Source organism: Fusarium redolens, assembly GCF_020744475.1.
Source record: "Fusarium redolens strain MPI-CAGE-AT-0023 chromosome Unknown BKA55scaffold_4, whole genome shotgun sequence".
NCBI classification, from domain to species: domain Eukaryota; kingdom Fungi; phylum Ascomycota; class Sordariomycetes; order Hypocreales; family Nectriaceae; genus Fusarium; species Fusarium redolens.
Window position 1 is genome coordinate 2,652,769 of NW_025763667.1, and position 13,651 is coordinate 2,666,419.

At 45.1% G+C, this 13,651-nt stretch overlaps 5 protein-coding genes across 5 annotated transcripts; 3 read left to right on the plus strand and 2 right to left on the minus strand.

The window, feature by feature from the left end:
- Window positions 1-84: 84 nt before the first annotated feature.
- BKA55DRAFT_503797 (uncharacterized protein) lies at window positions 85-1,134 on the minus strand (the record flags this gene model as incomplete). Its single annotated transcript, XM_046187043.1, has 1 exon — window positions 85-1,134. One exon carries the CDS (start codon window positions 1,132-1,134, stop codon window positions 85-87), a length of 1,050 nt encoding a protein of 349 aa, XP_046053399.1.
- Window positions 1,135-1,827: 693 nt separating this feature from the next.
- BKA55DRAFT_687093 (MED7 protein-domain-containing protein) lies at window positions 1,828-2,626 on the plus strand (the record flags this gene model as incomplete). The annotated part of the gene is made up of 2 exons (XM_046199016.1): window positions 1,828-2,073; window positions 2,132-2,626. The coding sequence occupies 2 exons, from the start codon at window positions 1,828-1,830 to the stop codon at window positions 2,624-2,626; spliced, it is 741 nt and encodes a 246-aa protein (XP_046053400.1).
- Window positions 2,627-4,299: 1,673 nt separating this feature from the next.
- Window positions 4,300-4,539, plus strand: BKA55DRAFT_687094 (uncharacterized protein; the record flags this gene model as incomplete). The annotated part of the gene is made up of 2 exons (XM_046199017.1): window positions 4,300-4,347; window positions 4,399-4,539. The coding sequence occupies 2 exons, from the start codon at window positions 4,300-4,302 to the stop codon at window positions 4,537-4,539; spliced, it is 189 nt and encodes a 62-aa protein (XP_046053401.1).
- A 203-nt stretch (window positions 4,540-4,742) lies between these two features.
- Window positions 4,743-6,123, plus strand: BKA55DRAFT_687095 (uncharacterized protein; the record flags this gene model as incomplete). Its single annotated transcript, XM_046199018.1, has 2 exons — window positions 4,743-5,184; window positions 5,315-6,123. The coding sequence occupies 2 exons, from the start codon at window positions 4,743-4,745 to the stop codon at window positions 6,121-6,123; spliced, it is 1,251 nt and encodes a 416-aa protein (XP_046053402.1).
- Window positions 6,124-7,929: 1,806 nt separating this feature from the next.
- On the minus strand, window positions 7,930-11,054 carry BKA55DRAFT_504652 (Adenylosuccinate synthetase; the record flags this gene model as incomplete). Its single annotated transcript, XM_046187110.1, has 20 exons — window positions 7,930-7,983; window positions 8,034-8,060; window positions 8,115-8,255; window positions 8,312-8,374; window positions 8,433-8,494; window positions 8,616-8,643; window positions 8,698-8,734; window positions 8,788-8,836; window positions 8,884-8,980; window positions 9,038-9,073; window positions 9,596-9,832; window positions 9,882-9,913; window positions 10,065-10,091; window positions 10,150-10,289; window positions 10,409-10,452; window positions 10,499-10,547; window positions 10,678-10,706; window positions 10,796-10,852; window positions 10,919-10,929; window positions 11,021-11,054. The coding sequence occupies 20 exons, from the start codon at window positions 11,052-11,054 to the stop codon at window positions 7,930-7,932; spliced, it is 1,254 nt and encodes a 417-aa protein (XP_046053403.1).
- Between the last annotated feature and the right edge of the window lie 2,597 nt (window positions 11,055-13,651).

Here is a 13,651-nt window from a genome sequence, read left to right on the forward strand (position 1 = left end):
TACTAGGCCATGTGAAGGCGATCGGTGAGCCCTTCAAGAGCGGTATCTTTCTATCATGCATGGCTATGCACAAAGTCCCTGGGTTCAGGCTGTCCGAAACCTAAAGCCGTCCCAATCATCATCTTCTTCGTCGTCCTCATCATCGTCGTCCTCGTCCTTCTCTTCAATAGCTGGCGTGTCTAGATTCTCTTTGCCCAAGCTCGTAGGTTTCTCAGCGCCATTTTCTTGGCTGAAACTTTCACCACGTTTCCGTAGGGCTTCTCTTTTGTCCTTCAACCGCCTCACGCGAGCTTCGAGCTCTTCCATTTCTTCGAACTCCTCCTCAAGCGCACGGGTTGCTTCCTCTTTTTCGTCTTCGAGATCGACATCAGCTTGAGCGCGTCGCTTCTCGGCCTCCTCCTCCTTCTGGGCATCGGCAGCCGCAACTTCCTCTGCCGTCATGGCTGGGGCTGATATAGTCGCGTCTTCATCGTATGTGGCTGTTGTAGCAGCAATGTCGGCCTCGAAGGCTGCCCATTCTGCTTCATCAACTGCTGCTGCCGCCGCCGCAGATGCAAGGCGTTCGTCTGTGGTCAGACTGCTGGCCTGGCGTGAGGGGAGCGATGCAGTTGCAGATTGTGAGGTCAAGTTATTAAGTTGACCTCCAGGGGTAGAAGCGGATGAACCATCTCGATGGGCTGGTGTTGCTGGTCTCGATGGGATATGGATCTCTACCCCTTGTGACGGTGTAGTCGACGTCCTTCGAGTCAACCGAGGAGGTGTCAAAGTCTGATCCTTATTATCCTTATATCCATCTCCATCCACTCCATCCGTCTTATTTCGTTTCCGTCTGCCACTATCCATTTCGACATCTCCGTCTTTATCGTCGATGGCTTCCTCGTTGTCGTCGTGTTTCCGTTTTTGTGAGGTCTGTTGTTGTGAAGTTCGAGCGTTGGCCGATGCTGCTGTTTGAGCTTTTATTAAACGAGTTTTGTGTGCCTCTCCTCGGACATGTGAGTCCCATAACGACTCGGTTTTGATGTGCTCGTGGCAGAGGGTGCAAAGAAGTTTGCCTGCATCAGAATAGGCGGCATATGGGTGTTCGATACGGCGAGCGGCGCGCTGTTGCCGCAAAAGAGAGCGTACGTCGGACATGGAAGTAGATGAAGATAAAGAACCGTAATGCGTGACGTTAAAGGAATGTGGTAGGGGAATATTACCACAGGAGAACAAGGTGTTGAAGTATATGCGATGGTTGTAATTCAAGAATCCAATTGGGCTCAGGAAATCAAGAGAAGCTGCTTCATGAGGAATAGGGTTGGAGAGCAAAGACTGATGTCAGAAAAGAAGAGAAAGAAAGCGAAATGCTTATGACGTTGGATGTTAGAGATTCAAGGTTGTCAAGAGGGTAACAAAGAGGTGCGAGATGAGCAACCGCCGACAATTAACCGGCGCAAACTGATCTTCACTTGATTCCACTTGGAGGGTCTAACTTTATCTAATCTCGTCATTAACTGTTTGCGGTAATCATCTTTGGCAGTTACACGGCACGACTCTAAATATTAATATCCCTCTCAAATCAGTGAGACTTGCTGCGCTCATACATCCATATTTACCCAGGGTAGCCAAGCTCCCAAAAGCTTTGACCGCAGTTGCATCCACGTGGATTCCAACCATCCCACCAGAGTCTCACTCCCCCACCAGGAAACTTCCACTTCAAGAGACCGCATACCATCCTTGTCTTGCTCTGTCTTTTGAGCCGCATTCTTGACGCGGCGTCTTGTTTTCCACTCATACAACTGCATTCGAAACTACTTTATGAGGTGATCTCACTACAAGGGCTGGAAGATGGCCGAACAACAGCAAGAGGGGCACTCGCTCTCATCCATGTTCCCCAATCCGCCTCCCTTTTGGCAAGACTTTACACCAGATAAAATCTCTCGAATTCAAGAACTCAGGGCTTCGTATATCGCGGAGCATGGTGGCGACCCTTTGACAGTTCGCGTGCCTGATCTTCCTGAAGATCTCGTCAATCTGCAACCTCCGGCCGAACCAGCCGATGGACGCTGGCGTGTATTTGGCGATCAGTACATGGTAAGTTAAACGACTGCGATTCTGCTTATATAAGATCGTTGGTTAAGTGAGGATTTAGCTGGACGACAAGCTTCCAACTCTGGAAGACCAGGGGATCACCAATCTTCCTTCATCAACACAGTCCGAGTCCAAGGATGCCAAGCGCTTTGATCGCGCCTTTGAGCTTAAACGGCTAGCTAAATCTCTTCTTTTAAACTTCCTTGAGCTCTCTGGAACATTATCACATAATCCATCGCACGCCGAAGCAAAAGTGCAAGACTTGCGCACACTCTTCATCAACTTTCATCACATCCTTAACGAGTACCGGCCACATCAAGCACGCGAATCAGTCATTGCTCTCATGCAAGAGCACCTGGACCGCACGCGGGCTGAGACCATGGCCATACGGATACAGGTAGACAAGGCACGCCGCGTCCTCGATGGCTTGGGCAGCCTAAGCGTACCCGATGTGCCCAAGGCTTTAGGGCAGAACACCGAGGAGGAAGACTGGGAGGCTTTGGCAAAACAAAGAGAAGCAGACGTGTGGGCTGCCACAGATGCCTTATTTACTTGAGGGTGGATGTTGGAACAAACATGGGATATTGTCCACACCGCCAGATTATAATCAAGGGAGTTGCAAAGATCAACTTCCCAACAAACGAGACAGTCATCCCACATTGGGCAGCTATTTCTCATATCATGTTCTCAGAAATTAGTCCCGAAGGATGATCGCAGCTGGAGTTTTGGAGCAAGGCGAATTTTATCACAAAACCTTAGATGATGGGCATCTTGGAGAAGTTACAAAAAAGAAGATCCACACAGCTAAGGTCAAGGTATATGCGATATGGAGCGAACCTCAACATGCATACACATAGAAGTGCACATGCATCAAGCTAGGCTTTCGGTTGCCATAAAGCGGTCATAAAATTCGTCTGAGTCGTTGATCCAATATACACTCTCCAGCTGCGCTATGTTTCCCAGCAGCATCGCAACGCACAAAGAACTATAAAACCTCAATTCTCAAACAATAAACACCCGGCATTGTTGCCTCGCAACGCATATCGTTATTCGACCCCCTTACAGAATGGTGCAGGGGATACAGCAGCATTCGTAGTCACCACACTCAATACACTTGGTTTTGGTACCCGTGGCCTCGGAAGGCTTGATGATGGACTCGGCGATCGAAGTGGCAGCGCTGCCGGGACCGCTGCGGTCGTAGAGACACTTAGAGGAACCGCAAGCCATTTTGGAGATTGTTTGGAATTGATACGGGGAGAGTTTAGGGTGATCTGCAGTTTAGCTGGGTTAGCGACAGTTCATCTTGGACCTCCATAAGTTGATGCGTGGGAATAGAGAAGAAGAGTATGTTTGGTTTGACTTACCGATGCGATAATGAAGCCAGTGAGATTGGGGGTTTGGAAGAATGAAGTTCCAGGTTACAAGTTGCAGTAGGAGTTGGAATTGAATTTCAAGCTTGGGCTGTAGCTTGGACCATGCCGACCTATTTTGGGCTACAGCTGTAACATGATTGCGTCACCCATTGGTTTAAAGGGTGGGGTGGATTGTTGATCAACGTGTAGACCCTGGATTTGATCCCTTCCTCTTGGCAATCACCTTGAACTCAGCCTCTCTTGAGCCACTGGCAATGATGAAGCGTTGATAGAGGATGTCTTCCGAATATCCTTCCAGAGATTATTAGCCTGCTTCTCTCTTCGGAGCTGAACTCTGAGGGCGGCTACTGTGATGGCGACGACTCATGTCGTGGCATATCAAGTTGGTTGACAGAAGAAGAACGAAACCAATATGTGGCCGAAGAAATAGCTAAGGAACAAGAAAGTCTCTCAAATGTAGAGATACGTTGAGAAATGATACCTTGTCGCAGAGTTAGTACTTGACATATTTGCCTGAGCCAGATGGAAGACTCCCTTTCTTCAACAAACTCCAAAGCAGGCATGAGTACTACCTATCGAGTGGCTTATCGTGTCTAGGAAGATCGAAATTACAACTTGCTTAGATACCACGGGCGTCGAGCCTTCAAAAGTCGGGTGCGAATAATGCAATGCTGTCTCCTGTGTTTGTTGCTGAGATTGATGTCATAGACACCACGGTGACGATTCTCTGATAGCATACGCACTCGACTTCTTTATAAGTTGATAACAAATGCCCCTAAAGAAGTCTCAATCTCCACGCGACCCTTGAGTTTACCTATACCTACTGCGAGAAAGCATTTTCACCGTCTCCGCAAACATGCAGCCTCCAAGTGATATTTCGCCTTCTCAGACAGAGCAAGAGCAGGTAAGTATCCAACCATGAATCCGCAACTGATACTAATAAATTTGATGATAGAGCAATCTTGATCTCTGCAAAGAATATATGCGAATAGCTTATTCTCCCACCGAAAACAAAGGCGCTTCATCGGTTCAACACCTCTGCCACCCAGACAGTTGGGTCTGGGCACCCGCCACATTTCCCAACCGACCTACCTGACTTGCTGTCGCTTTTGCTTCTCCTTTTCATCGTGCTGTGCTATGGCACGATGAGGTGATACCGCATTCAGGAGTGCTATTACGCGTCCTTTAGGCTCATCTTTGGTTAGAGTTAGGTGTAACATACTTTCAGTTTTGTGGCTGCTAATAGGTACACATTGCTTTAGTTCATCTGAAGCGCTCCCCGCGCCTTCACTGAGCATGATGGCTTCGCAGAGATCTTGGGGTTCCAACTTTCAGGACTTCAGAGTCTGGGAAGGCAAGAAACGCTCAGTAACACGCGCCGCAGCTAGTTCTCAGAAGAGGGAGAGAACAACCCCAAAAGCTCTACCCACGCTCGCACTAGAGCTTGACAAGCTCCACAATTTCGTTGAGGATGTGATGGCAGAAGAAGAGATCAAGAACCCAGATACCTCTTTCTTTACAGAGGACCCTCGCCAGGACACAGACGACGACCTAGGCGAACAAGATCTGGAGACTTTCAGTGACTTCGACGACGTAGATTCTGAAGTTTCAGATTCTGAGAGCGTCAACGACAACGAAGACGATGGCATGCTAGGCTACCTTCAAATGGGCCCCGAAGTCATCGACACGTTGATTGCTGGGGTGAAATGCGCCCACAATTCTGAAGCTGAAGAACACGACTGTAGGTTTATACATGTGAACTCTCTGTTCCTTGATCTGAAACTATTAACACATAACTGACATTGCAGTGCCTGACGACATGCCTGAGGCTATAGCAGAAAATATCAGACGACATGACTCCTAGTACATAGCCATTGTCGACTGTATTTTTAATGCAGCGCTCAAGTACGACGCAAACAACTACGAACAGTCTCCATTTTGTTGGCATATGTTACAATGGTGCCAAGACAGTCACCATCTGCGCACTCCTTTAGTAGAGTTTCTGCTGCATCCACTGGTCAGATCCTGTCGATGCCGGAATGCCGTGGGACAACAGCCGACCTCTCACGAGGATAATCTTTCCGGACTGGAGTACTTCCCGTTAAGTGAGAACTTGAAGGCTGTGCCTAACGTGGTGGGCACATACCTTTTGCATGGAATTCGCGCTTTCTGTCAAGATTCAGCCAAGGATCCCCGCTACGTTGGACAAGCCGCGAATATGTCAATCACTGACTCAGGTGCTGTTGGTATCCGTCTTCGAGGAGGGCAGCACCGCACCTCGGTCAAGACATGCAAATGCGGCCTCAAGAGTGCGAAGCGACCATTGCGTGTCCACATCCGACTTGCAAAATCTGACATCACTGGGCTAGAGATAGCAGTGCTCTCTTTCTTTCCGTTCCCGCTTCCGCAGTTAGGCGAGGATACACTGCTTCACTTCTTGTCTATCCTCACCCTCGCTGAGGCTATTGATGTGATCCTTCTCGACACTCTGAGCCCATTAGAGCACCACGAAAACCGCTCACGTGTAGGATCCAAAGAAGGTTTAGCAGCACTGAAGCTACGGAATGTGCCTCGAAGACTTCATGAAGGGCTGAACCGAGCAAAGCAGAAGATTGAAAGGGGTTTCGTACAGCGCTTGCTGGTCTCCTTTAGAGGTAGCGGTCTTCATTCAGACTGTTAAAGAACACGAAAATACTGTGTATGTACACGGGGTAAAAGGTACCACTTGCGTCCAGTACGACTTCCTAGTGTCACAATTGCGGCTCAGTGGACTGCACGAAACCAGGGCTGAAGTGGTGACTCCGTACCAGGCGCTTGCTGAGAATCCAAACTCGGGCTTCATTTCAAGGCAATCCAGCCGATGGAGAAGCATATGGGCTCAAGTCTCCGGGGTAAAGCAACACCTAGAGAAGCTTAACCTAGTCACGCGCCCTATAGATTCAAACGATCTGTTCTACCATATCCCACGACTCGAGAACGGTCACAAAACCTCGCATCATTTTCTCGAACTTTTGAGAATAATTGGATGTGCCAATTATAGGCATCCTCAAGTTCGCTCAAAGTTCTGGACAGTGTACCTTCCTCGATTGCTCCATCGCGACGTCTGGGAGAAGACAACAGGTAAGCTGATCAATTCTCCCTTGCATTCTCAAGGTTATAAGTTAAGCAGAATTAGAAAACCTGCCTGAGCGCTTAGCAGCGAAGCTAGCAAACTCACTGAAGAACATTTATCAGCGATCCCTTGCGGTTGTTCTTCATTTCGCACGACTGAATGCCCTTGAGCATTACCACTCGACTTTGACCTCAGAATTTGCGCGCGTTCCGATTTTCAAGTGTTCTGATCTAGTTCAGATATGATCAAGCATCAACTCAGTTGATAGCTGACGGCGTACCTCGCGACTTGATCTTTCCTGGCGGGGCGATACGGATTATGGTGCTATCAAACAACCATGGAAACAAGATCGTGGACCCCTGTCACTCCGAGCACTTGCCACAGTGGACATATACGCGGTCAAGCCAAGACTCTCTCAGGAGGATTCTCAGACAGAAACATTGACCAGTTCTCTGCATTCTCGGGACAGCTCTAATTCGCCAAGCAACGAAAGCCTAGATATCCAGAGCTCACAGGAGATCCCCCTTGATGAGTATGAGTGGCCATCAGAAGCGAGCCGATACAAGACCGTTGCTGCCAGTCACGAATTGCTGGCTCTCACAGCTCCGAATGAGGCGAAGCAGACCCCCCGTGTCATCAAGGTTGGTGCTACTAATATATCGCCTTGTGGAATGGCCCAATACCGCGCGTCAACGCTCCGCGTCTTGATAAGACTGATGCGTCACCACCATGAGAGTCAGTACGACAGTCTTGCTAGCTCTTATTCCGGGGATCATTCGTTTTGGTCAGTGCTCTTCATTGGTCTTGACAGTCATAGGTTTATTAAGATACCTTTTCTCGGTCGCGGAATGTAGTTATCAGCGATAGTGTATTAGTTCTTCGGTAACAAAGATTTATCTCAGCCAAGGCATTAGCATTGGTTCAATTATTATCTCCTGAGAGACCTTGATTGAAGTGAGCGGCATCGATCTATACGATACCAGAAGTCAAACTGACTATGCCAGGTTGACATCCCCTTCCGAGCTACCTCTCCCTTTGTTATTCTCCCAATGTAGTCCTAATAGCACCTCGCATCGATCATTTGCGCCCGATCATAGCGGCACAGCCAGGCCCAGAAGGCATAAATCGATACTAGCCCGCGATGAAACGATGATACTCACACACAGGATGCATCACAACCCACGGCGCGTGCACGGAAAGAGGCACGTTCCCAAGTAGCTATCAGTTAAAATCTAAGGCATGGCCTACCTGTGAGGAATCCAAGTCTATTCTCCAAATGCGCACTCTTCTTCGGGTCACCGAATGGCTTCGGCAGCCAACACTCCTTGCGCACGATCCAAGTCAAGCCTCGGGTGCCTCCTCTATCTCGCGTAATCAGGCGCGCTGGATCATGGCCTCACGGTCAGGACCGGTGCCGATGTACTTGATCTGCTCAACTTTAGCAATTGCGGTGCAGGTCAGTATGCGTGTCCACCTACCTTGACTCCGACAAACTTCTCGATGTACTGCTGGTGGTCAGTGCCACTGTTCGTTATGCTAGCCCAGATAAATATGCTCACCTCAACGTAATCGCGGGCCGCCTTGGGGAGATCGTAGTAGGTCCTCGCGTTGGTGGTCGGCTTTTGCCAGCCTGGCATCTCGTGGTAAACCACCTCAGCTCGGTTCAGGATGTCAAGATCCGCAGGGTAAGAGTCCAGTTCCTGTCCAAACGGTTAGCGTCTCCACAATCTATCATGATCTCGTTGGCATTACTGACCTCTCCGTCGATCTTGTAAGCGATGGCGATCTTGATCGTTTCGAAAGTATCCAAAACGTCGAGCTGCAGAGTGTTAGAGCGTTTTGACGCGTGTCACAAGCATGCCACGGGCACTGTCTACCTTTGTGAGATTCAGGCTGGTGTAGTAATTGATCGAGTTACTGTACTTGACAACAACAAGGTCTGTGTGTGCTTGTCAGTTGTGTTCCCTACTACTCAAGGTTTGAGGTTGTGTCTACCGAGCCTGAGAACGGTCAGTAAGTTTATCAGCAGCTAAGAGCCATGATGAAACCTCACCATCCACATCGGCGTCTGCGGCCAGTCGACGTTCCCTAAGTCTTGTCAGCGGTAGAACCTCGAAACCTCCAGGGCGCTTGTGGCCTCACCCATTCGCGTCCAATCTCCTGGAGCTTGGTGCCAATCCTAAGGTTATCATTCAGCTTCAGAGTAGCTTCAAGATGGTAATTAAGACGCACTCTTCGGTATCTTCGGTCTTGAAGGCCCCCGCCCCGACACGGGTGGTATCTGTTACCAGTCAGCAGTAAATAACGGCCTTGGAGCAATCGACATACAAGCCTTGACCACTCCAACCGTCTCTGTGATATTCTTTGGGTTCAGTGTAAGTCCACCAATAATACCAGCAAGCGTAGTACTTGAGGAAGTGACGAACTGTAGTTAATCATGAGTACTAGTGCAAACCACAAGGTCAAGTTGACGGAAACTTACTGGGTAAGAGCCATAATCAACATCTAGCATCAGTGCCTGTTCAATTGGGAACAAGCACAAGCGCCAGGTCCCAGGACCCCTTTCCTTCACAGGAGACTTAACTGATGCCGATCTACCAGCATCACACGTGGCGCAGAGGTTTGACGTGAAAATGAAGCCCCGGAATCATCTCAAGACAGGCTTTCTGAGCACAGCTTGGCTCTAACCTCGAGACGCCATAACTGGGTCTGCTCCAAGTTGAATCCAGGGCGCAATCCTCACATTGAATTGTCATTAACTCCACTGACCACGCTCGATAGCCAACAAGTAGATGAGCAGAAGCCAGGTCTCCGTATGGCTCCCGAATTCTGCCGAGGCGCGAACATAATACACAGCTTGTTACAACGCAGACCCCTTGTTGGGTTCCGCCAGCAAAGTGATTGCTCAGACGAGCACTATGTCCCGCCCCGAGCTAAGAATCTTGCGGGACTAGGAAAGAGGACTGTGAGACCACGGGCACGGTGCTCGTTCCACCAATGCGTCAGTACTATTCGTTTAGTCATAGGATGAGAACCTTACGTTTGCGCCTTCGATCACAATTTTCGTGTTGCTCTGCTGTGCGGATCTCATGAAGGCCACGCCGTCCACGACGTACTTCTTCAGCGTCTTCCTGTACTCGTCGAAACGAGCAAGCTCGGCCTCGATGTCGTATTCGAGCAGTTCTCCGAAGCGCTTTTGATAGCCATCGGCTAAGCGCCTCACCTTCTGCTCGAAAATGTCAGGGTGGAAGACGTCGGTCATTTTGATGCCAGTTCGCTGGGAAAGTTAACGCACAGTCCGCTCCCTTGTCATGACTATCTCTTACCGCTCTGCTTGTCTGATAGCAGGGACCAATGCCTATGGCGGACGTTAGACTTTGTTGATTAAATAGCGTCGCTAGCACGACAATGACTGAGATTCTCCCCGCCATTGAGATTTGGCAATGCTTGCAATGAGGTGACAAAAGCAGAAAAGGATAATCCGGCATGGAGTCCTGGGGGTAGCGTACCGCGTCTTGTTGTTCCGATAGCTGCGTCTGGGGTAGACTTTAGCTGCTATTTCTCAACGACAATGTCGGAAACTATGGGACGAACCTCCAAGTTCCCTCTCCTCGAGACCATCCACTGCGATGTGCAGATCCAAGAGAACATTGACCCTGTCAGAAACAAGGATCCGATCATGTACCGCGGTCAGGTTTTCCTCGAGCGCCTGGAGCTCGCTAAAGAAACTTGGGCTAGAGGGCAGAGTCAGTATTCTTGGCATATTCGGTTGAAAAGCGCGAGCCAAGCGAGACATCAACAAGATGCTGATGTGGTAGTCGAGTTAGGGGTGGAGGGCCATATGAAGACTAACACGTGGAAGACTACGCCCGAACCAATGAAGTTCATGCTATGGTACTTGTCAGCCTCGCTGTTGCCAGCTTGAACAATCATTATCCTCGACAAACCATTTTGGGTTGATCAGCCCAGAGGGTAGGAGGTGAAAGCTGCCTCTATGTTAGCAACCATCCAGTCCTTCCACGTGTGCTGGTTCTCACCTATACGAAACTCCGTTTACACTTTGCACATATTAGCAACACAATATATATGTATATATCGATCGATAGAAAGCGTTCGACTAACCGCACGAGATGCCCAGCGTTAGCTCCACCCTTGACGTTGATTAGCAGGTATTTCAGCGGATATTTTTGGGATCGGTGGAAGCCGTTGGTCGACCGGATTCTGCCTGCGTTGTGCTTACCGCGGCTCGGGCACAGAGTTGCGCCTCCTGGCACTGTCCATCAACCAACTTGCCCTTCTGAGTACGCAGTATCGTTAGTGCCCGGGTTTCATCTGCTGTGTTGGGTTCTCCCCGAGTACTCACGCCTTCGTCGCCTGTGGAAGTCCTGGTTAGTATAATGAGATCGAACCGATATCGGCTGGGTACGGAGGAAGGACATATTCCAGTTAAGGGAGAGAAACATACCCCATTGGGCTCCAAGAATGACAGTGATAGACATGTTGCGCAGAACCAAATTTGACTGTCGTAGGTGCCGTCGTTGTGTCTGTAGAGAAGAAGAGAGACACGATCCGGACATAGTGACGAGGTTTTACAAGTGCGTCAGAGCAGCCACGTGATTTGGCGGGGTACTTACACTATGCCCCTCCATCGCACCCCCCTGGCTAAGACAACTCGAACCTAGATGATAAGCTTTGTGTAAGGCATATTTGAATCTGCATTGACTTTTCTGTATAAGGTACCAACTATACTGTGCCTTTGAGTTCGTACGCAACCCCAGACGTCTACGCTCTATATACACATTTCGCAGCACCAAACCTGACCAGATTGACGCCCATGGACTTGATTCGAGGGATGCTTGACGTTACTGATATTCCAGCTATGAAGTAGGAGTACGGCACGGTCTTAAGACCGAGGAAGCTTAGTTCTGTAGGTAGTAGAGAACTACTGCTTTAAAGGCTGGTTTTTACGTGGAGGGGAGTATGCTAATAAGTCCCTGAGCCGGGAGGGGCGGAGAGGAAGAAATGAGGAGCGCGGGCTACCGGGGCGTGCGATACGGCACCCGGGGAACGGTATGCCAGAACGGAGCGTAATGGTCTCCACTTTTACCGAACTGTCATTGACCGCCGACATCGGCTGGTTCCTATGACTTGTGTTAAACCGCCGGGTGCCAATTAGCAGGGCATTTTGGTCAAAGGAGCTGCTTTTCTTAAAATAGAAGAGTTATATAATAATTTATCCATTTTTTTAGAAATTAGCTAGATTATATTAAAAAGGCTTTAAATAAATAATTTAATTAATAATTTAATAATTTAATAATTAAAAGTCTTAAATTATATTTTTAAAAAAATAATAATAATTATAAGAAATAAATTATTATTTAAATAAATAACTTTTAATTAAAATAGTATTAATTATAAGTATAAAGACTTATTTCCTTAATAAACTTAATAATTAAGACTTTTTTAAATAGTTTTATATTATAAAGATATTTATTAAAAACATTTATAAGTTTAAAAAAAATTATAAATTTAAAGTCTTTTATTTATATTAATAATATATTAATATTATAGCTAATTTACTTATTTAATTATATAGCCTATTTTATAATTTATTTAATTTTCTTTTTATTATTACTTATAAATTTATAACTTTAAGTTTTTAATTTTAAGTAACTTAAACTTATATAAAACTTAATATATTTTTCCTTTAAACCCTGTAATTACCTTACTTCTATCCTAGTTATGCTCTTATAGTTTAAAATTATAACTAGCCTAATTTATATATTAAAAGTTTTTAGTTTTTTTAATACCTCCTTAGCCTATTACTAAATATCCTTAAGCTACTTATTATATAAACTATCTAGGTTAAAGGCCTTAAAAAAAACCCTCTTTCTCTTACTTAATTATACCTTTTTATTTTTATTTTTATTTTTTTTCCCTTACTTTTAGCCTTATATATTTTTTTTTCTTTTACTTTTAATCTTATAAGAGGCTATCTAGCTTTTTAGCTTTTTTATTAATAATATAAATAAAAAGACCTCTATATCAGGCTATTATAATAAAAGTTAATATTAATAAGGTTTATTTACCTTAATAATGCAATTACTGCTTTAATTAAATAATATAAATACTAGTTACTTCTTAGTAGCTAGATTAACCTTCTTTCTTTAACCTACTTAAAGGAATACTATATCTAATTTATTTATTATATTTTTAAAATATATTACCTAATCTAACTTTTCTTTTATTAGTTATACTTATTAATATTAATTATAGCTATTATTATAATACTTTATAATAGTTTATAGCCTAATTAGGGCTATTATATAATTAATTATAATCTTATTAATATAATTAAATTAGCCTTAAAGTAAGCTATAAGAAGAGATTATTATATATTATATATAATAGTTATAACTATTAAATAGAACTTCTTATTAAAGGGGAAATCTAACTTAATTAAGATAATTATTTTTAATTATAGCCTAATTAAGTTAATTAATTATATAGATTTAAGTTATTTAGGAGATATAATATCTCTAGCCTAAATTAACTAAAAGCTATTTAAATAAAAGAAGCTAGAAAAAGCCTTAAGATATAACTAGCCTTTAATAGTAAAAGAGGTAGCTTTCCTTACTGCCTTTATAAGCCTAAACTTAGCCTAATATAAAGAGTAGCTTATTAATATAATTATAAAGGTAGAATAGGTACTCTATATCCTCCCTATTATATATAAAAGACTAGGCTAGTTATAGTTTTAGACTTTAAGAGCGTAGCTAGGGGAGTCTATATATAGAGTTTTAGGATAAATACAGGGTAAAGGCAGGGTTTAGAAATTTTATTAAAGTTAGAATATACTAAAGGAATTATATTAAGTTTTATATAAGTTAATTAGTAAAAGTTAAATTAAACTTAATTAATTAAATATATATAATAAGGTATATAATTAATTAATATTATATATAAAAGTAAATAAAGTAAAATTAGTAAAAAAGCAGTAGTTTAAACTAGGGTTAGCCTTATATAAGGCTATTAAGCTTTTTAGCTTTTTTATTAATAATTTAAATAATAAGACCTTTATAATAGGCTATTATTA